Source organism: Neolamprologus multifasciatus, chromosome 3 (assembly GCF_963576455.1).
Source record: "Neolamprologus multifasciatus chromosome 3, fNeoMul1.2, whole genome shotgun sequence".
Lineage (NCBI taxonomy): Eukaryota > Metazoa > Chordata > Actinopteri > Cichliformes > Cichlidae > Neolamprologus > Neolamprologus multifasciatus.
The window spans coordinates 35,171,608-35,193,242 of record NC_140441.1 but is presented as its reverse complement, the minus strand read 5'-3'; the positions used below and the strand labels follow the sequence as shown (position 1 = coordinate 35,193,242).

General features: G+C 40.5%; 1 protein-coding gene across 2 annotated transcripts in view; it reads left to right on the top strand.

The window, feature by feature from the left end:
• The first annotated feature begins 2,773 nt into the window (after positions 1-2,773).
• The window catches only part of LOC146522804 (serine/threonine-protein kinase DCLK2-like), a 30,979-nt gene continuing 12,117 nt past the window's right edge, over positions 2,774-21,635 (top strand). The window contains exons 1-3 of one of the 2 annotated variants that reach the window (XM_085152959.1): positions 2,774-3,196; positions 5,276-6,523; positions 17,570-17,949. In XM_085152959.1, the coding sequence (XP_085009085.1) occupies positions 6,088-6,523; positions 17,570-17,949 (816 nt within the window). In that variant the 5' untranslated portion in view covers positions 2,774-3,196; positions 5,276-6,087. The remainder of the gene's footprint in view (positions 3,197-5,275; positions 6,524-17,569; positions 17,950-21,635) is intronic. The other variant, XM_085152950.1, reaches the window with a different exon arrangement.

The following is a 21,635-nucleotide window of genomic DNA, read 5'->3' as shown; positions in this document are numbered from 1 at the left end:
CTCCACACCTCTCCTAATAAACTTAGCATTATAAATACATATGTCCTCAATACATTTGTGGGTTGAGCAGCACAGTATATGTTAGAGCCATGGAAAACTTGCCACATGTTCTCTGCCAGTACTAACTGTATTTAGGAACACGTTAAATTCTGAGTTTCCCTCATATCTTCAAACTTATAGTTTGCCTAAAGTGGACATTAGATTGGAAATGCATGTCATATAAACACAACAGAAAACTGCAGTCAAACTGAACTTTTCAGACCAAAACAGAAAATGAAGTTGGGCAATTTAAAAATATTACATCTACACATATCTTTAAGTAATCATTAAAAAAAACGGACATACTTTTGCGGTCATCCAAAAATCCTTGTTTCTTATTGGTCCACATAAACAAAGTACAAATAACTTAACGTGGGGCAGTACTGTATGATGTCTTGGCTAATTTATGAATCTAGCTGATGTTCTCTGCTTGAAGTAAAAAGGACATTTTCAGGAGCGTGTTTTAGTTTGAAACAATTAAATGGGACCCTATAACACTTGAGCCGAGGGCAACACAGGTACTTTTAGGGCTCGTTTATAAGTTTTAATTTTTGTTAAGGTCCTGCAAAGTGCTGGATTTAGATATCTCTCAGAACTATGAAACCAGCTCAACCTTTCAGGAACAGGTCTTCTGATCCCACACTGATCAACATGTTTTTGCCTTTTTATGCTACAAGTTGCTGGAATAACCTACTGACTCGTGTTTGGCGTTTTCCAATATTAGCAGCATTTCAAACAAAAGTTAAAAGCACAGTTTAACCTTTTCAGTTGTTGTTCCTGGTCTTAATTTGTATTTCATGTCATTTCTATTTATTTCATTTAATGTTGTTGGAGAGTTTTATTAATTTTACTGGTGTTAACTAATGTTGATCCTTAGTTATTATTTCATTTTATTTCTACTTCTTTGACTGGATTAAATTTTGCGGGTCTGTTGTTTACTCAAAATCTCAGTTTGCTAAATTTCAGTTTTTGGGTTCATGTGTGGGTCTTTATTCTTATTTAATGCTGCCTTCATGTTTTTGTTGATGCCATCTGTTCTTAATTATTCCTCCTAATGTGTGCCTGGTGACTTAGTTTCAGGCTTTCTTAATGGTTTTATAGCTCCAGCCTGCTTCACTGACTCCCACAGCTGTGTCCACCACAGCTTCATCAAATATTAAGATTGAGCAGAATTATTTATTACTTCTACCATTATAATCATTCACTATTACTTATTTATAAGCCGTGGTTCTTACAATAATCACTTTGCAATTAAGTGTTGCAGACCTTTTTGTGAGTTATATATGTAGTTATTATTGAGACTCATGTTGCAAACATGAGTCTCAATAAGCTGTAATAAGCAGGACAGTAAGCTGTACTGTGTATGGAGTAGTACAGGAAGTGAAAGAAAAACACAAGTAAGAAGAACATCTATAGTTTTCCTCTTGGTCTACATTATCATCTACATCTGTGTGTTTAAACGTAACTAAATCTGTTTAAATGAAAAACATAAGTTCCCTCTGCTATTAAAAAATCTGATCTCTATGTAACTAACTATGGAACATCATTAATTTTGTAATAATAAACTTTTTCTGCTGCTTCGGTCCTTTTCGGGGCCTCGTATTTAAAAATTAGAGTCTTCAGTAAAGTTTGTTACTTCAGATCATCAGAGCACATCAGATGTTTCAGGAAATTAAGGCAAAGTAGTTAGTAGAAATGGTTGTGTATGTTTTTATGAGCAAGCTAGACAGATAATGTTTCTATTGTCTGCATGCTATCAAATATATTAGCATTGATTTGTAGCTGTGAGCCAGCAAGGATCTGTGGCTGAAGTGACACAATGTCCAGTGATGCCCTGCACATGCAATATAGTCACATTCTTTTGTTTGCTCGGTGCAGCACTGTGCACACTTTAAAGTAAATATTGTTTTCCCTCACAATATATGCAAATGTAAGAAGTCTTTGTCTTTACAAATGGGAAACATGTGCTTTAATCAGTGTCTTGAGATTATTCTGTTACATAATCCAGTAGAGCAGGCTTTCAGCCTCAGGGAAAAGTCGGACTTTAATACACGTCATATGGGTCTCACAGCCTTTTGTAAGTAATCCTTTGCTAAGTGGCTGGTACTTTCTGTTAAAATGCTACCACCTTGTGGTGAAAGTTTTCGTTCACTTTTACAGACGTTTTTCAGAAAAAAAAAAATCTTAGATTTGTCTAAGAATAGTAACGTTTTTCATATTTACTACATTTCGAAATAAATAAAGAAATCATGCTTCTTTGCCAACACTGCTTTTTGCCAGTACCCTCGATCTTTAGATTGACTTCAGTGAAATTTAAATTGGGATTTTTAGTGGCTATATTATATTATTATATTATTTATATTAAGCTTTTAAGCTGCTACATGTTTTATTCACTATAAAAATAAAGAACTTTCGAGTCATTTGCACAGACATGTACTCGTGGTGCTCTTTCTAGTTTGCTGTGTTAAACATGTAAAATATAATTTAAAAAATATATAAAATTAGAAACAATTTACATCATTTTAGAATTTCCTAAAGACTGAATTAAATGGATGGTTTTGTAAGTTCATGCACCAAATAATTATGAATCGTACACTAAATGATCAGGTATCCATGTAAAATTTTGTAAAAAAAACATTAATCCTTGAATCTTGTATATAAAGAGCAATATTTTTTAATGACAACTCGCGCAGTTTCCAGTGCCATCGGTGGGCCGAACTGGACCCTATGGGGGCCCACCGAATGACACTGGGCCGTATGTTTGACACCCCTTGTCATAAAACAATAACGACAGAAAAGTAAGTTTAATTTGAGGGAGAGTCAGACAAAAGGCAGGGAGGAGAGACACGGTAGAGCGAGATGGACAAAGACAGACAGTGAGAGTAGGAGGAGGAGGAGGAGGAGGGACGCTGTCATCACGTACAGCCGCGGAGAGAAGGGAAGGGCGGGGGTGAGCCTCAGCCGGTGTCTGTCTGCAGCAGCGGCCATGCTGCCTGACTCGGTGCATCCCGGTCCACCGGTGTAGCCTCCCTCCTGCATCCCTGTATCCCAGGTCAGCGGACGGACCCGGAACGGCTCGGTTAGAGCGGTTCAGCCCGCCGGGAGGGGAAAGAGGAGAAACGCTCCATAGCAACAAACCGGTTCCACGGCATTATTGGTAGGTGCCTCCCTTTCAGTGTACGTGTGTGTTTGAATGACGCTGTCAGCCAGCTTAGCAGTGTTAGGGCGGATAGATGGATAAAGTCAATTCTATTATCAGAGAGAGAGAGAGAGAGCACGGGTTTTATAAGCATTTCATCTGCAGGGTTTTATTTCTCATTGGGCTTAAGCTAAATCTAATAACACTGGAAATCGATGCAATTCTCCCACAGTGGCTGTGCAGCCAAATTTATGTCACACATTTGAACACATTGGCTGTATGATGCCTATAAGTCCTGATGTGCATGTGCAATTTATCATGGGGGGCGGGGTCTTAATGATCTTCAACAGAAGCCCATTCTGCTCAGACCAGCTCCTTAAAGGTACTTTTTGCAAACGCACTGCAAAATGCAATAAAGACCATCACCACAAGGTGGCAGCATTTTTGCCAGAAAGTTTATGGGCAGTTGGAAATTCCACAGTGCGTGCCTCTGACAGACCCTGCAAACATAGTGGAAACCGTGCTAGAATTACCCCAGTCAACAGTGTTTGTGGCACAATGGCAAAAACTGCACTGTAGACAGACAGATGCTGACGTTTTCAGGTACTGTTGTGGACCAGTGACTCTTTCAGGACAAGGAATATTTATTTTATTATTGCATGAAGAAAACAAACACATGTATTCATTTTAAATATGGTTTTGGATTGATAGCTAATTTAAATGGTTGTGATCGAATGAAGCCCAGCAGGCTGTGAGTCTCAGATGTTGGCACAATATCCAAGACTTGATATCGAGGGGAAAAAAAGGTTTAGTCAACTTGCTCGGGCAGCTTCAGGTTCTATCTTTTTCACAGATTGACATTACAGGTGTTTCAGGGGTGGAGCGTTTAGTGTTCATGCCTTAAAAGGCTTCAGGTCTTTTGTTTTTAAAATGTCTCCTGTGTCTGACTTCCTGCCCTCCGCATCTGCTCTGTGCATCCTGACATATGTGTATGTGGAAATAATCATTCTGTACATACGATAATTTTTAATCCTACAACTGTTTATAACTTGCATAGTTCACATTTCTGTATAACTGTATATCTCAGATTTCTGTATAGTTTTTTATTTCATATTTATATCCTGTTCATAGCCTGTACATAGCTTGTACTCACTACAGCCTGTACATACTTATAGTTATAGCATATTCATAACATACTTCATACCGTGTACATATTACATACCATAATAGACCCAATTCTGTAATATACTTACATATCTATATTATTGCTAATATATATTGTAATATATCTATATCATGGCTAAAGCACTTCTGGATGGATGCAAACTGCATTTCGTTGCCCTGTACCTGTGCATGTGCAATGACAATAAAGTTGAATTCTATTCTATTCTATTCTATTCTATTCTATTCTATATGTGAACCAGGAATGAGTCCAAGATGAGCCAGTGTTTTCCCAGAGTTCTGTTCTTCTATGTACTTGATCTTATATTGGTTTGTTGAAGGACGACCTGTCATTAATCTAATATTTCTATGTTTTTTGTTTAAAAACTGTATTCTCTGAGCTCTTCTAACTACCAAAGCAAGTCGGCTAAGAGAGAGTGACAAAACTGTGCAAATGTTAAGTTGCATGATGCTTTTAGGTGTCATGTTTGACTCAGGGCAGTTTGGATGCCCACTGGATTTTTTGGGGTGGTTTGATGTGGTACTCTGTGAGATGACAGCTCAGCCCTAAAAATTTCAGTATCAAACATGACAGGAAAAGTCATAGCTGTTTCCTCACATGGTTTTTGGTGCTTTGTAAATAATTTCAAAATGTTGTAAAATCTAACTTTTAAAGTTTTTTTTAACCCTGGTTTAATTTAATCAAAATTAAAAATTCTTTGTGTTTATAAAATATTGAATAATTAAATAAAAGCAAAATATGTGCAAGCAATACAGACTCTTAATTACATGGTTTTATACAAAATTACTTTTTTAAAAATTAATTCCTGCTCTATTTCTGCACTGGTATAGAGTTGGAGGCTGTTCTCGAGATGATGGTGACTTCTGTCTTGTCAGTAAAACCACGTGATTGTCATTTCTTCTTTTTTCCCCCAGTGACGGAGGGATGGTGAGGACACTAGAACAGAAATTGTGAATGAGACATAAATCCCAAATCAAGCAGGATTAGAGGGACTTCGAGGCACTGGCCCAGATCTAAACCTGGAGTCGATTGAACGGGTTTTCTAAGGTCTGTTCATTCAAAGTACTGAGTTCAAAGCCAGATCACTGACGTTACAGCTGCGTTCCTGACACTGCAGATAGGTGACTGTGAGGACACAGACAGATAATCAAGTGGAGGTTTAGCCTTGGTGGGAAAAATCTGTAATTCAAGGATCAGACTTGCCTTCATATTCACATTGAATTTGCTAAAAATAAGGTGAAACAAAAACCTTACAGCTACAACCCCAAACTTATTGACCAGTGGACATCACGGATTAGAGCATGAACATAATACATGATTTTTAAGGATTTTTAAATTGGATAAAGGATATTTTTGAGTTCTGACTTAAGCTGGATTTACATCAAAGTGACCTGATGTAGTTTTGGGGATTTCACCTGGATTATGAAGATTTCAGTTGATTTAAATGAACCATGACTGGTCTGATTGCCACAGTGCTGGTTCTTCGCTCAGGCCAACTGGACTACAAATCATCTTAGAAGTCTTGGGACTACAGCTGGTCTATGAGAATCTATGTACTGGAAGGAAGTCTCCAAGTTATAACACATTTTTTAGGGATTACTTATCACATTATCTAAACGTGAGCAAGATCTGGACTACATAGCTTGGATAAACTTTTTCCTGCTGTTTGAAGGATGATTCTTTTCTAGCACAGATTTCGTTGAATGCTACTGGACTGTTATCCGCCATGTCTCTGAGTAAGACCCTCGAGTTGGAGCATTTTGACGAACGTGACAAGGTTCGGCGAGGACGCTCCACCCGGACCAAGAGAGATGATTCCACCAGCAGTGCTGGTGGTGGAGGGTCTGGCCCGAGCTCCAGGGGCAGCAGCCTGGTCCCTAGTCCTGCTCACAGCGCCAACTGCAGCTACTACCGGACCCGCACCCTGCAGGCGCTCACCTCGGAGAAACGAGCCAAAAAGGTCCGGTTTTATCGCAACGGAGACCGGTACTTTAAGGGCCTGGTGTACGCTGTTTCTAGTGACCGGTTCAGATCGTATGACGCCCTGCTAATGGAGCTCACACGCTCGTTGGCGGATAACCTGCATCTGCCTCAAGGAGTGCGGGTGATCTACACTATAGATGGCAGCAAGAAGATCACCAGTATGGATGAGCTGGTGGAAGGTAAGACTGGCAGCTTGGTTTTCATTTTCTAACAACTTGTCAATCACAAACCTTTAAGCAATGAGCAAAAATGCCCAGCTGAGGTAGAAAATGTAACGCTTTAGTAGGCTATGGGTGCACACTTACTGTGGTTAGTACGAATATTTTAAGACTATTATCTGGATTGTGGTTAGGGCCAGTCTTGGCATTCTTTAATTTGATCCCTATTTACTCTACCAATACTCATCAATAATGTCTTTGCCGAAAGCATCTGATCTCCTGGATCATTTGTCATCATAAAATTAGTCAAAATTGGTCTACAGCCATTTCCATTCCTAGTTGACCACCTACACATTTGTTCCCTTTGTCAGATTTTTGATGTAGGGTGCTTTATATTAGCAGTGGTCTTGCTGACTATTGAATCTTTGTCTTGTCTGCAAATGTTGCATATCCTTAAAATAAATATACAGTAGTCATTTGTCACTGAGTCATAATTTTGTGCAGACTTCAGTTGATTACTCTCACCACAGATCAATCAAATGGCCTGTCTTGTTTAAACTTCCTCATGTTTCCTTCCTCTCGGCTCCCTCTTGGCTTTTGTTATCCAAACATGCTTGAATTATTTATTTCTGTGTACATCAACAGCAGACTGATAAGTACATAATCAATACAGTAATACTCAAGGGTATATCGCTTTTAATATTCATTGGGGAAATAACCCAGGACCTGTCTTAGGTTTACAGCAGTTTCTTTTTTTTTTTTTTTTTTTTTTTTTTTTTTTTTTTCTTTTTGCCTGTCCCGTTTGGTTCTCTTGCCATCAGAATTATTGTCTAAAGGCGAAGAAAGATGCCCAACGGATTTTCTTTACCAAATTGACCATCCCAGCTTTGCCGTAATGGTCCATTTGATTCACCTTTTATTCTTTATTTTATTTTCACTTGCTGAATACGGGACAGACTTGACTGGGGGAAAGAAAAGGGAGAAAGAAAGAGGGGAAGAAAAACAGTTGAGAAGAGGGACGGGGGAGAAGGGCAAAAAACAAAAACCAACAGAATAAGCAGAAGAAAAAAAAAAAAAAAAAAAAAATACATATATCGATCACCTGGATCACCTGTTGAGAAAGAAAAAAGAAAACAAGCAGAAGAAAACGAGAGTAATACAATAAACCACATCACAATGATATATGGGAATATGACAGTAAATACTAAATATTAAACATTATTGTGCAGCACGTAAGATCGACAGCACAGTGTGCATTGAGGTAGGAGCCAAAAAGGGTGTAGTTTGTGTGTGTGATCACCCGTGTGTACACCTGTGAGCATGGACGCGCTTGTTTTCTTAAAAGGTTCCCTCATGTAATGATCTGCTAGAGGGTGTGGGGGGCCACTGCCCCGTCCTCCAGGGCATGAAGCAGGTATGGAGGAGATCAAAACCCCAGACATCCAGAGGCCCCCAGAACACAAGAGACCAAGGAAGACCAACAGAGGGGCAGCCGCGCCACTGTCCCAGAAAGAGCTGAGGAGAGTCCCAGATGAGGGGTCACCCAGCAGCCACGGAGCAGAAGCCAGGGGGGGCTGCAGTGACGTGCCCGTGAGCTCCGCCGGCAGCCAGCTGTGCCTGAGTGACCGAGCCCCAGGCCGAGAGGCCGGGGGCACCCCACCTCCGAAGTGGCCCAAGCGAGCCCCAGGCTCCAGGCCCCGATAAGCAGCCGCCAAGGAGTGAGCCGGTGTGTACCCGGACGCCCACCCCCGGACACAAAGAACCACCAACGCACCGACGTCTGAGGGAGTCCGCCCCCGGCAGGGGAAGTGGTGGGGGGAGATAGGCCTCCAAACCTTGGAGGGCCTGAGCTGTCCTCAGAGAGGTGGCATCTGATACCCAACCTGACATACAGACACAGACATACAGGCACACACAGATACAAACATCCATTCCCACCCTCATGCTCTCATATGCACTTACTCCACACTCAACCAACGTGGAGACAGACATAAAGAGACGCTGTACACACAATCACACTCCCCAAGCGTACTCTACGAACCGGGTCTAGGTACCCTTGCCCCTGGAGGGGGGAACTGCACCCAGACCCAGGTTGTGTTACCCTTTTCCCTGCAGTGGGGAGAAGCAGACCGCCCCGACTCCGCAGCAGCAGGGAGGCCCCACACTCCGGACCCCAGTCGGACGGCCAACTCCTCCTCCTAGCCCCCCTGCTCCAGCAGAAAGCAGAGAACGAGGGTGAGAGAAGACTCCTAACCTCCCTCCACCCGCTCATTGTAGTGTTGATGTATGTGTGTTCTAAGGTGCGTTTAAAACCCAGGAGGGCATGGAGCTACCTGCCAGAGAGCAGCAGGTAAGCGCATAGTCCCTCCTGCTAGCCCTCAATGTCTACGTGTATTTAAAATTGAGAGGTGGGCAACGACGCCGGGGGTGAGGTGTACACCCTGATGGTAATTGGGATTCCGTGTAGCGTGCCCACCCCCAAGATCCTATATTTATGTGTAATGAGAATGTGAGTAAATTGAATGTCTAAGTTGCGGGATAAAATTGAGGCAGAGGCAGCCAGAAGGGGACAGAGGGGGGGGGGTTACCTCCTCTGCACCCTGGTGACACACCCCCACTCCAAGGCCCTGCATGTGTGGGTGGTTGTGGTGGAGCGGGAAGAGGGAGGCAGCTGGAGATGGGGAGGGAAGGAAGGGAGGAGCAAGTGACCCCTCCCTGGGGCCAGCTCCCCCGCTGACCCCAGTAGGCACCCCCATACTCCGCGACCCACCAGGGAAGGGGGGCCCAGGCCCATCCGAACCGGGGCCCAGCGCAGCGGCGCCGCCCGGCCCCACAGAGCCCGGGGCAGTCCACTCAACCCCACAACAGAGAAAACTGCACCCACCCCATCATCCACTCATCTTCCAGACTACATAAGACAATAGACGCCCAGGCTGAGATCTTCCTCCACCTCTCCTGTATCTCCCCCTCTTGCAGAGAGAGTTCCTGAGAGAGGAAAGCCCCTGCAAGATGTGACAACCCCCCCCCCACCAGTTGAAGAGCCCCCCAGCTGGCTCGGCGCACCGGCGGCACCCTGCGCCAGTGGCGGGCCCCCATATACCCACCGGCCCACAACCCCGGCAACACACCAACCAGGACCCAGGCCCCCGAGGCCCGGCCAGGGCCCCAGGCCAGAGCCGGAGCGCCCCCAGAACCTCACGCCCGTCCCGGACCCACCCAGGGGCAGCCAGGCTACCAGGTCAGTAACCCCCGTCCGTCAGCACAGACCCTCCCCTAGCCCCGCTGCACGTAGCCACGAGGAAGCCGTCACCTAAGAGCCAACAGAGCCCCTAATTGGCCATGACCGCTACCCCGGGTTGAGCCCCCCAAGGAAGATGCTCCTGGGGAACCCCCCGACGCCCCAAGCCTGACCCTACCCCCACACCAATCACAACAGTGAAGGCGAGACCAAAATATGACCCCCCACCCCCACTAGGTTATGGAGCTGATCAGAGGAGCCCAGAGCGATTGATCTGATGTGGTGGCAGAGGCTGTATCAAGACTAATGTAATCTAATAGATAATTTCTATATTGGTTAGAATTAAGATTGTTTTTATTTTTCCAGTTCATGAGGACTGTTTTCTTGGCTATGCATAGAGCAGTGAAAACCATATGGGCTATATTCTTTTCTGAAGTGACATTATCTAAGCTGCCCAACAAACACACTAAGGGGGAAGTTGGAATGTTACATTTCAGACACTTTGATAAGTCTTCACATATCTCGCGCCAAAACTTCTGAACTGGTGGACAGAACCAAAGAGCGTGGATATAATTGTCCGGTGAATTGGTTTGGCAGTGTGAGCAGTTGTTGGTAGATGCAAAGCCCATCTTGAACATCCGATGACCTGTATAGTGCACTCTATGTAGTATTTTGTATTGAATTAATTGAAGACTGGGATTTCTGATTAGATGAAAGGTTTTTAAGCAAATCTGAGACCAGAAGTTTTGGTCTAAGTTAACTGATAAATCCGCTTCCCATTTTGCAATAGGAAGTGATATTGATTCATCTGTTTTAGAAAGCATTCTGTATATTTTGGATAGTAATTTGGGGGTTTTAAGAGTAAAAAATTGAACCACACTTGGTGGTGTTTGTAGTTCAACTTGACCCAGTTTAAATTTCTTTTTTATTATGGATTTAATTTGTTGATATTCTAAAAATCTTTTCTTGTTGATCCCATATTGTGTAACTAGTCTGTCAAATGAAATAAATTCTGTTCCTTCTAGTATATGTTCTACATATTTGATTCCTTTACCATTCCAATCTGAAAAGTTTATCATATTATTGTTTTGTAATATGTCAGGGTTGTTCCAGATAGGTGTACGTTTGCATGGGATTAATGAAGACTCTGTCAACTTCAGAAACTCCCACCATGCTGTCAGAGAAGAGCTGATGTTGATGCTTTTGAAGCATTCATGTCGTTGGATGTTTGAGCTGATAAATGGTAGATCTGAAATCTCTAGATTATTGCAAAGTGCTTGTTCTACATCTAGCCAAGGTTCATCTAAGAGGGTATGTTTTAGCCATCCTGAGATAAACTGAAGCCTGTTGGCTAAGAAGTAGTGCTGAAAGTTAGGTAGTTCTAATCCTCCTTTATCCTTGGTCTTTTGTAGTGTTTTTAAGCTTATACGTGGGGGCTTATTTTTCCAAAGGAATTTGGACATATATGAATCTAGAGATCTGAACCAATCTTGCGGCGGTTTAGTTGGGATCATTGAGAATAAATAATTTATTTTTGGTAATACCATCATTTTTATAGCAGCAACCCTTCCCATGAGTGATATGGGTAGACATTTCCATCTAGCCAGATCACCTTCTACTTTCTTTAAAAGTGGGGTATGGTTTAATTTAGTTAGATCTGCAAGCTTGGGAGAAATATTAATACCTAAATATTTTATATTTCCCGATTGCAGTGGAGTAGAAGAGGAATTATGGAAGCAGCAATTAATAGGAAGGACTGTAGATTTTGACCAGTTAATTGAGTAATCTGATATTCTTGCAAAAGAGTTTATCAATTCAATCACCCCAGTGATATTGGTTTGTGAATTTTGGAGAAAGAGTAACACATCATCAGCATAAAGGCTGATTTTATGTTCTACGTTCTTGCATTTTATGCCCTTAATTGCTGAATTCTGTCTAATTGCTGCTGCTAGTGGTTCGATAAAAATTGCAAACAGTGAAGGGGAGAGTGGGCATCCCTGCCTGGTGCCCCTCAGGAGACATAAGCTGGAGGATGTCTGGTCATTTGTTCTGACACAAGCTGTTGGGGAATTATATAATATTTTTAACCAGTTGATGAAAGAAGATCCAAAACCAAATTTGTGTAAAGTTGCAAATAGAAATTTCCAGTTAACTCTGTCAAACGCTTTTTCTGCATCTAAGGAAAATATTGTAGTTTCAAGGTTTTTACTGTATGAGTAGTCTATCAAATTAAGTAATCTACGTGTTACAGCAGTTTCTGTATAAAAAGTATCATGTTGTCTACTACTGAATCGACCCCTGACACTATTTATCCTGTAATTTGGTGAAGAATCCTATAAGAAAGTTGTCCCTGTGTAGTTTTTATGCACATGCAGATTTACAGCAGTGTTAATCCTATTGAAGATTTTAAGCTGGAGACTCCAAGTAAAGCTTGTGATTAATAAATAAGTGCATATGTGTTGGTTAAATTTTGGTGGGAGCAATTTAAGGTACTTGGAAAAATCTTAGGGACGTATCCCATCATCTCTACCATAGATTTTGCCCATGGTGACACTATATGTGGGATAACTGAACCCACCAGTAAACACATAGTTCATTAAAGTTGAAGCAAAGGAAAATTGTGTTTTTTAACATTTTATTGAAAATGATACCTTCTCACCATCTAGTTACACTCCTTTCTCTTTTAAACTGATATCCAATTAATTGAAACTGCAGGCAGTGATGATTGGGATCACACACCTTTGACAGGTCTACCTGCTTCCTGTGGATATTTTAAGCCCAGGATGGATAACTGGCTGTTGCACACATACATCCATCAATTGTTTTGCCCAACGTGTGACATTACAGAATATCCAACAATTACAGTTGTGGGTTTTTTTGTTTGTTTGTTTTTTGCTGTTGCCAACAGACCGTTCAGGGAAAGCCCACCAGCTCCGTCATTTAGCATCACCAAGATGTTTAGATTGGACTGCCCATATATTACGTGAATAATTAGTTGTCAGCTCAAAGTCTTCAATGGGATTAACATTGCAGTTTTTTGCCAATGTTTGACAAATGACTATTCTAAAGAATAATGCTTTGAAATGGCAAAACCTCAGCTTAGTGCAAATGCCGTAAAAATGGACTTCCTGTTGGGTTTCGTGCAGGCTATGTTATTGATATGCTATAATGGTGCTATATACACAGAACAATTTTGAAACATCTTGTGTATAAAACCTTTTAATTATGTAAGTTTTCACCACTTTTGACAGAATTCAAGCACTTTTTAACCCCTCAAAATTATTGTGACTTAATTACAGTAATAAAGATAATATCTAGAAGACCAAACTGAGCAGTTCCACTAATGCCTTCACATATTCAGTGCACAGTCATCATTATGTGTTATATCCTGTCTCCAATATCCTCTTGTAAACATCAAGTGTACTTTATCTTATAAAGAAGCATGTATCTCATAAATGCTTATAAATCTTCCACATCTAAAATTTATACGCATGAACAATATTCCTGGATAATTTAACAGCAACTCCGAGGTCCACTCACTCTGCTCATCCTGTTGCCCCAAAGTCATTTAGTGAGAAACAGACCAGTGGCTGAGTAACATCACTTATCATCAATATTGATGAGTGACTGGTTTAATGTCCTCTGATGAGCGTTAGTGCCAGGAAGCTGTTCAGCCGGAGATCTATAAAAGACAGATGCATCGCTCTTAAGCACTTAACAACGACAAACAGACCACAGCGGCTCAAAGCTGCGAGTGTGAAGTGGAAAAGTCATCGCTCACAACTTAACTGAGTATTCGGGCTGTAACAGAGGGGGAAACATGGATCTGATTAGCTGTGCTGGAAAGCAGCTAATGCACTGGGATGATTGATCTGAGTGTGTCCTGCTGAATGTCAAGATTATTGGTTTAGCATTTCAAAAGTACTGTGACAGAGATTTCAAATATCATAACCTTTCAGGTTTTTCTAGGCTTGGCAGCAGCCATAACAATCAGGTCATATACATCATGTTTTATAGTTGTAATAAAATTATTATTATTTTTAATCCAAAGCATGTTTTAGAAAACCCAACTAAACCATTTCAGTGCTTGAGGAAGTCTGGTTTGCTTCATCATTAATGAATCACTAGGAATTTTCTTTGAACTTTTAAAATTTTTCCCTATGTTTAACAATATAATCACACAAAAAAAGTGTTTAAACTTTTTTGATTTTAATCTTATTTGAATCATTTTCCATTGCTTTTAAATTATAAGCCTTTGTAAAGCACGTTGTTTTATTAAATCCTAATTAAAATGAAACAAAACGAAAAAGTCTAAAAATAATAGGGAAAAGGGGGCTCAAACCTCAGTCTCCTGGGTGAAGGTTTATTTTTTGTCTATAAAAAGCCACGAAGGTGCAATTTGTAGCTTTTTATAGACAAAAAAACCTTGAGTCAAGTGAATTTAATGGACACAATAAAAATAATAAAGACAATAGCTTTAGAAAAGTTTTTATTTTGAAAGTAATGCTTAAAAAATTGTCCCCAACTCCACAAATAAGCTGCAAATGTTTGTTAATTAATCAATACGATAATTTCTTAACCTTAAAAGCTGAAATATTAAAAGTACCTTTCATTAAATTTCCAGTTTGTCGCATCTTTACATTAAACAGCTGCTGAACAGAGACTGTGCCGGTGTCTCAGCTCTAATGTCGTATCGACACACAGACGGTGCTTCTGTGTTTAGTCACTGAGGTATTTGAATAAATACCTGCAGCAATCCTGTCCATCTGGTTTGAATTGCAAAGTGGAAGCCTGCATGTGGAGAGACAAGGTCACACACACAATACCTGCAGAGAAAGAGTGTGTGTGTCAACATGTAATGGGGATGAAACAAAGGGAGGAAAAAAGGGGCATTTTTCTAGAGGCTTGCTGGCACAGATAATCGTGTTTGATTTTAAAAGAGAGTGAAAGGTGTGCACGTTGGAAAGGTAGTATGATAAAGACGTAGAGGGAGAGGAGCGTTAGGTGAGCCATTTTTAACCATATAAGGTAAAACAGTGGCTGGAGGCTGTTGTACATGTGATCAGCTGCAGTCTGCTGGAGCCTTAGTATGATTTATAATTTTATCTTATATTTAAAACTCTTTATACAAACAACCTAATGGATTTAACTGATGACAGATTTAAAGCTCAAATAAATTTAGGCACATGCACATTAGTCGCTAATCTAAGTAAGAGGATAATAAAGGAATTAAACTGTTTGTCATCATTGGTAGAACTTTATTGTTCATCCTTTTCTTTCTTTACATACATCAAAAACTGTGCCATAAATGTTAAAATTGCCAAAGGGAACATCTATTTTAATAGTTTAGTTGTTTCTGATCAGCAAAATGTCAAATAGTTTTTGTTTCTTGCATCTTAGGCATTTCCTTTTCATGCAGATGCTGATGAGGAAAAGCAGCTATGATCTATGGTGGCTCCAGCTCACAAATTTAAAGGTCTGCCACTAATGTCCTGGTGCCAGGCTCTACAGGACACCTTCAGAGTTGTCCTGGACATGAAGGGTGTGATGTGTTTTGCAGGCACTATAAGCACAAGCAGTGAAGAGATGGTCACATCATGGATGTATATCTGTCCATTCTCTTCTGCTTATCCAGTTCTGGGTTGTGGGATGGGGTGAGAAGTTAGAGGTGCGGTACATGGTTGTTGCAGGGCTAACACAGAGACTCACATTCAAACGCATGGTCAATTTTAAAATGATCAGTTAGCCTAACACCCCCCCTCCCCCCCCCCCCCCCCCCCCCCAACTGAATGTTTTTTGACTGTAAATTTAAAATATTGGATTTTGGACTGATAATCTGAAAATGAAACCTTGGTCTATGTGAAATGATAACGGGTTCTTTTCCCCTTTAATGTGACAATGAGATCATTGATGTGGAAGAAAATTTGTAATTATAGTGTGTTTAAAAGTGTCTTTAAATAATAGGTTAGCCATAATTTGCCCCTAATAATATGATCATTTTCTAACCACTCCTGGCAGATTTTGGAGATCTCAACATGTTGAAGCTGTAGTTTAAAAAAAAAAAACACAATACAAAAAAAGAACCCCTTGAATTAAAAAGGGTTTGAATGGTGGCTTTCTTAGGTTTCCACTGCTTATTTCCTGCTGGTTACTGACTGGGTTTCAGAGGCAGCAGTGTAAGCAGAGACCAGCCACAGCCTTCGGCTCTTCTTGGGAGAGACACTGCAGCATTCCCAGGCCAGCTGAGAGACATAATCTCTCTGGCATGTCCTGGGTCTGCCCTGAAGCCTCCTACCAGTAAGACTCCCAGGAAGCATCCCGGAGGCATTGTAGTGAGATGCCAACACCTCATCCAGCTCAGTCTGATGTGTAGTAATAGCAGCTCTACTCTTAGCCCCTCCCCCCAACCAAAAAAATTGCAAGAAATAGATTAAACTGTCTTTTTAATTAATTTGGGTTGCAAACTATAGCAATGTAACGTCTTTATTTTGTAGGGAACACTTTATGTAAATAAGGCTCTATTCATAGCTAGTACATCTGTTAAGGTAGTATAACTAATTCTAATATGACCACTAAGTGAAACAAGCTGTTTTTGAATAACAGTTTATGTGGAAACTAAACTGGATTATCAGTCTGACTTTGCATTTTATTATCATACTCATCGCAGTCAGGTTAATTGGAGCTGCTGCGATATAAAACACTGCATGCTTCCATATTTCCTGCCTGGGTGCTTGAACGCTCTGACGAGTGACGAGCTGTTTAGTTTTCCAGCAGATGAGACCGAGCGAGAGGAGTGAATCTGACATCTGCTGTCACCTTCTCTTCATCCACTGTCACACACAAAGCTTGTATTACCGCGCTCTCAAATAAGCCTGTGACCCTGAACGCCCTCCTGTACATCGCTCACTTATTTCACCTTTTAACTGCGTTCATGACAACAGCCAGCAGGTACAGATGACACAGCATGGCTTCCTGTATTCAAGGCAGTCTTTTAGGGCCAGTTCACTTTGCTTTAATGTTTCTATCAAAGTTGTTGCTTGAATATTGTTGCTTTGTTATAGTCAAAATCTTTGTGTTGATGGTCTATTAAAGAACCGATAACTTAATTTTTACTTGAAAGGATTAGTGCAATGCACAAAACTGCCAACAACATGCAATAAAAATCCAAGTAAGGAAAAGACAGAAGGCAGCAAAATACTTCTGAGACACACGGAAATGAACTGCAAATATAATAAACTGGGCACCGGATGAAGAACAGGGCTGCGTTCCGGGTGAACAAAATGTAGCAGAAGGATTTTTTTAATATAATTTAAATGTGGTTCAAAGCCTAAGGACTGTAGTCATGACAGCTGATTAATCGTGCCTGCCTTTCTCCATGCTGCTGTTGATATTGCAAAGTGTACTTCAGGGCCCATTGCCCACTGCTACACTTTGTATGTAAGTAAAGGGCATTTGTAAAGTGCTTTTAATTGGCACAAAGTCACAAACTGATGTACAATTAAAATAAAAAAATACATTAGAAAATTAAAATACAGTTAATAGCTTTATTAACCCCGGTTAAAACACACAACAAAATAGAAATAGAAATTGCAATTAACGTGCTAAAACAGCGTTTGTCTTTGGTGGCATTTGGTGTCCTTGAACACACCATTTCATAAAAGCCTAATATTTAAGTTAACTATGTAAGATATTTAATGCTGTTTTTCAGTGTACGATATTGAGCTTTAATGGTTTTTGGTTAATTTTAGTCAAAAGTTTCTCCTATAAAACCTTTGCAGTATTTGTTTTTAATGTAACTTTTCCTCCTCACACCCTGCCTTGCTGCTCAGGCGAGTGCTACGTTTGTGCCTCCAACGAGCCTTACCGGAAGGTCGACTACACCAAGATCTCCGTCCCAAGCTGGAAGCCCGGTGCCAGCGCTGGCCCTGGAACAGCAAGATCAAGTGGAGCCTCCACGGCATCCACAGGAGTGTCGACGACCGTCCCCAAAGATCGCCCCGAAAGTCGAGAGGGCAGAGAGAGCAAAGACTTCATCAAACCCAAGTTGGTGACGGTGATCCGCAGCGGCGTGAAGCCTCGAAAGGCAGTGAGGATTCTCCTGAACAAGAAGACGGCGCACTCCTTCGAACAGGTGCTGGCGGACATCACCGAGGCCATCAAGCTGGACTCTGGAGCAGTAAAGAAGCTCTACACGCTGGACGGGAAACAGGTTTGATAACTTTTGGTGTTCCTGTTTTGTTCTTTGACACAAACATTGAAAAAGCTGCAACATGAAGGTACTTCATGGATTGATAAAGCAGCAAACATGGAGGCTTACACAGTATGTTCAGACTTTTAGCAGCTTCAGTGGAGAACACATCTGAAAAGTTCACTCCTGCATCCTGTGCCATGAATTATTAAGCTATTAAGTGCTTCTACTGTTCGATGTTAGTCTGATGGAGTCAATGCAGGTATTTCAGATTCATCTTGTGTATGTACCAAAAGTGACATCTATTTATACTCATTTAGCCCACTGTATTTTTGCCTTATAAGAGCCAGTTATTCATGAAAATTAGAAGAATAAAGCTGAAGATGATTTTTTGGGGGGGACGTGAGTACAGGGAGAGAGAGTGAAGACACACATCAAAGGTATTCTGACTCAAACTCGGGCTGCTACATTTCAGAATTGCAGCATAGCTTTAGACTTTAAGGTGCTGATTTTTATCTGAGCAGTTCCCATTCACTTATAAACTTCCCCTTTGGGAGCTGAAGGCAACAGAACTGCATCATCTGCAAATAGCAGGGCTGAGATCCTGAAACCACCAATCACAAAACTCTTATTAAAGCTAGAATCCATCAACATTTGTGCTTCCTACCACTAAAGCACTCATCATATGCTAATGCAGGTTATAGATACCGAAAGCCACTTACCATCATCTTTACTTAGAACTGCCATGAACTTGCATTAGAGTGACAACACATGGCTCATGCATTTCCCAGTTCAGGAGCAGGACATCTGTCGTCTCTAGCAGTGGAGAATTCTCCCACTGATTTCTATTCAGCATTCTTTAAGTGTCATATCTTCTCTTCTAAAGTTCTCTATTTTTTGGCAGCAATTTACGGTTTAATTAGAAAAAATGACAGCAACAAATGGACCTCAGCTAGGGTTGAACTAGACATACTGTGGGTAATGTTCACAGCCTGACTGTGACACACAGTTAAAGTCATTTCAGCCGTTTCGCTGAGCTCTAAACTGACGCACACTCAGACAACACAGGGCCAGTGAACGAGGGCTGACTGCGGAAATCAAATTACAGCACTTCATTATAAAATTACTCCAGGAATGTGTTTCATTTTGGGATTCATCATATATAAAAGAGTTCATTTAAGGTGCAATTTTCAGTTTAAAGTGTACGGCTGGTTAACGTAGTCTCCTTGAAGTTTAAATCTGCAGCCTCTGCTCTTTTTAAGTACATGTGTTTGAAGCCCTGGAACTGCAGCAGTCAGCTGAAGTTAATTTGAACAGAGTCTGACTAGGAGCTGATCCTCCTTAAAATGCTTTTGTGAGCTCATATTGGGTTAAGGATTTAAACGCATCACACGTTCACTGGCAGGGTTATTTTTACCCCACACATGCACGCGCTCTGTCTTTGAAGTTACAGATAACTGTGACGCTGACAACGGAGAGCTGAAGAAAAGCAAAGACAGCATGTCGAGGCGCCGGTGTGACTGAAAGAAGCTTGTTGTAGTGAATGCAGCTCAGACTTGTACACAGACACTTACACACAAGTCTACTGAGTTCACCCACAGAAACACACACACACAAGGCACAAAACTGTCTGTATTTGTTAAGATGTTGCTGCGCCATTGATTGCCTTAGGAAAAATAAAAGCACACTTGGCAGATGCTCCCTTCAAAATAAAAGTATCCATTGCATTCCATCCATTGCCTCCTTAACAGCCTCATTGTTTTTACTTTAAAAGCATTCCCCCAGGCAAGATTTATATATAAACATTGACCCTTTTTAAAAGTTCATAAGAAGAACTAAAAAAAATAATCTGATATCCCACTTGAAAAGTTATAGTACGAAAAAATTATAAAAGACTGAAAGAGCTAATTAACCTATCCACAAAAAGGATTCACCAATCACCATTACCAATTTGGTGAATCCCTAAAAAACTTGGAATGAGTGGATTGGAATACATACTCGGGCTCCTCTCTCCCCACCTACCTCCTCCAACTCTTCACCAACATAGCACTGTGGTGTGGTGGTTGGTACTGTTGAGTTCACATGTTCACCCCATATTCACATGGGTTCTCTCAGAGCTTTCTCCCACAGTCCAACGGCATACAGTTAGTGGTGTTAGGTTAATTTGTGATTTTAAATGGCTCGTACATGTGAGTGTAAATGGTTGTCTGTCTGTAAGAGGATGAAAATGATGAAGATGATTTTTGTCGGTAATTAGAAAATATATAAGGTATTGGAAATTCCCAACCCTGACTTGTAGCAGCAGGAAATTTTAATTTACACAATTCTTCAACGTCTTGAATAACATGCTGGTGTTTTCTGCTGTATTTATACTGTATTTTATATCTAGAAATAAATGCAGCTGACTTGAGAACATCAGCAGACAGATTGCCATTTTCTTTTTTTAAATACAATTATTAGAAGAAAATGGCAAAACAAAAAAAACCTCTAACCAAATAATATAATGAATGTTTTTATTTTGAAAGGCATGAATTGTAATGAAGGCTTTTATTCTCTTTCTGCCTCAGACTGCTTCATTTTCATTCAGTCAGTCTTACAGGAACAAGGCCAAAATGTGCGTATGTGTGTGTGTGTGTGTGTGTGTGTGCGTGTGTGTGTCCTTGCACTGATCCTTCAGTTTGTGCAGCCTCTTTAAAGAGTGGGACAGAAACCCCGTTTCACATACACACATTCGCATACTTTGACATTGCAGTGTGGTTACCGTAGCAACCAGCTATCTAGGAACAACCCCTTGCTACAGACATACACGGAATGTTCAGTCCAGTTCCGGAACCATTAGGGGGAGTGTGGTCCCCATGGCAACCGTACAGCATTGAAATGACTCTGTATCAGTTTCTGAGTGTGGAAAGCAGCTTAACAGTGAAGAAATTAGTCTAATGTATTGGTTTGGCTCATATTAAGTTATTTCATCTGTATATTGTCAGTGTACACTGCACTGTAAAATATAACTTGTTGTTTCAACTTAAAAATATGATGTAAAGGGCTGCCTTAAAATTTTCAGTCAAGAAATAAAGTTTGTTCTTGTAACACAACCAAATGTTATGTTGATGAAAAATCACATGTTGTCTAAACGTTCGTCTTAGTTTAGTTTACTGATATTTGTTAGTCAGTTCAACTCCTTTAATTGTCATTTTTACTTGGGAAAACTCTTTCAGCTAAATTAAAATAATCTATTGTTTAAACTCTTGTCCTAGTTCAGTTGACTTGGGTTTTTTAGTTAATTCAAATACTTTAGTAGTTCTTTTAACTTAGGAATCTATTTTAGCTTAACTAACATAATCTGTTAGCTAAGTTGATTTAAGTTTATTAATTAACTGAGCTCCTTAAGGTAGCTGAGTGAACTCGTAAATCAGTTTCATTTTAATTATCAGAGTTGATTGACTGGATGTAAAGAAAAATGTGTATTGAACATCTTGAGTTTTTCTTTTTTTTTTTTTTTTTAGCTTTCCAACATCCATTTTAGCAAAATAGTTAGGTTTATCTTAGATCTCAGGTTTAAATATCTACATTCCTTTAAATTAATTTTCTGCTGTTTACAGAAAAAAAATAAAACCCACAGATTCCATTAAAGTGTATCTGATCAATTCATGCAGAAAGTTTGTTTTAAGAACATGACAAGACAATTACTCATGAGCACCCAACATTCA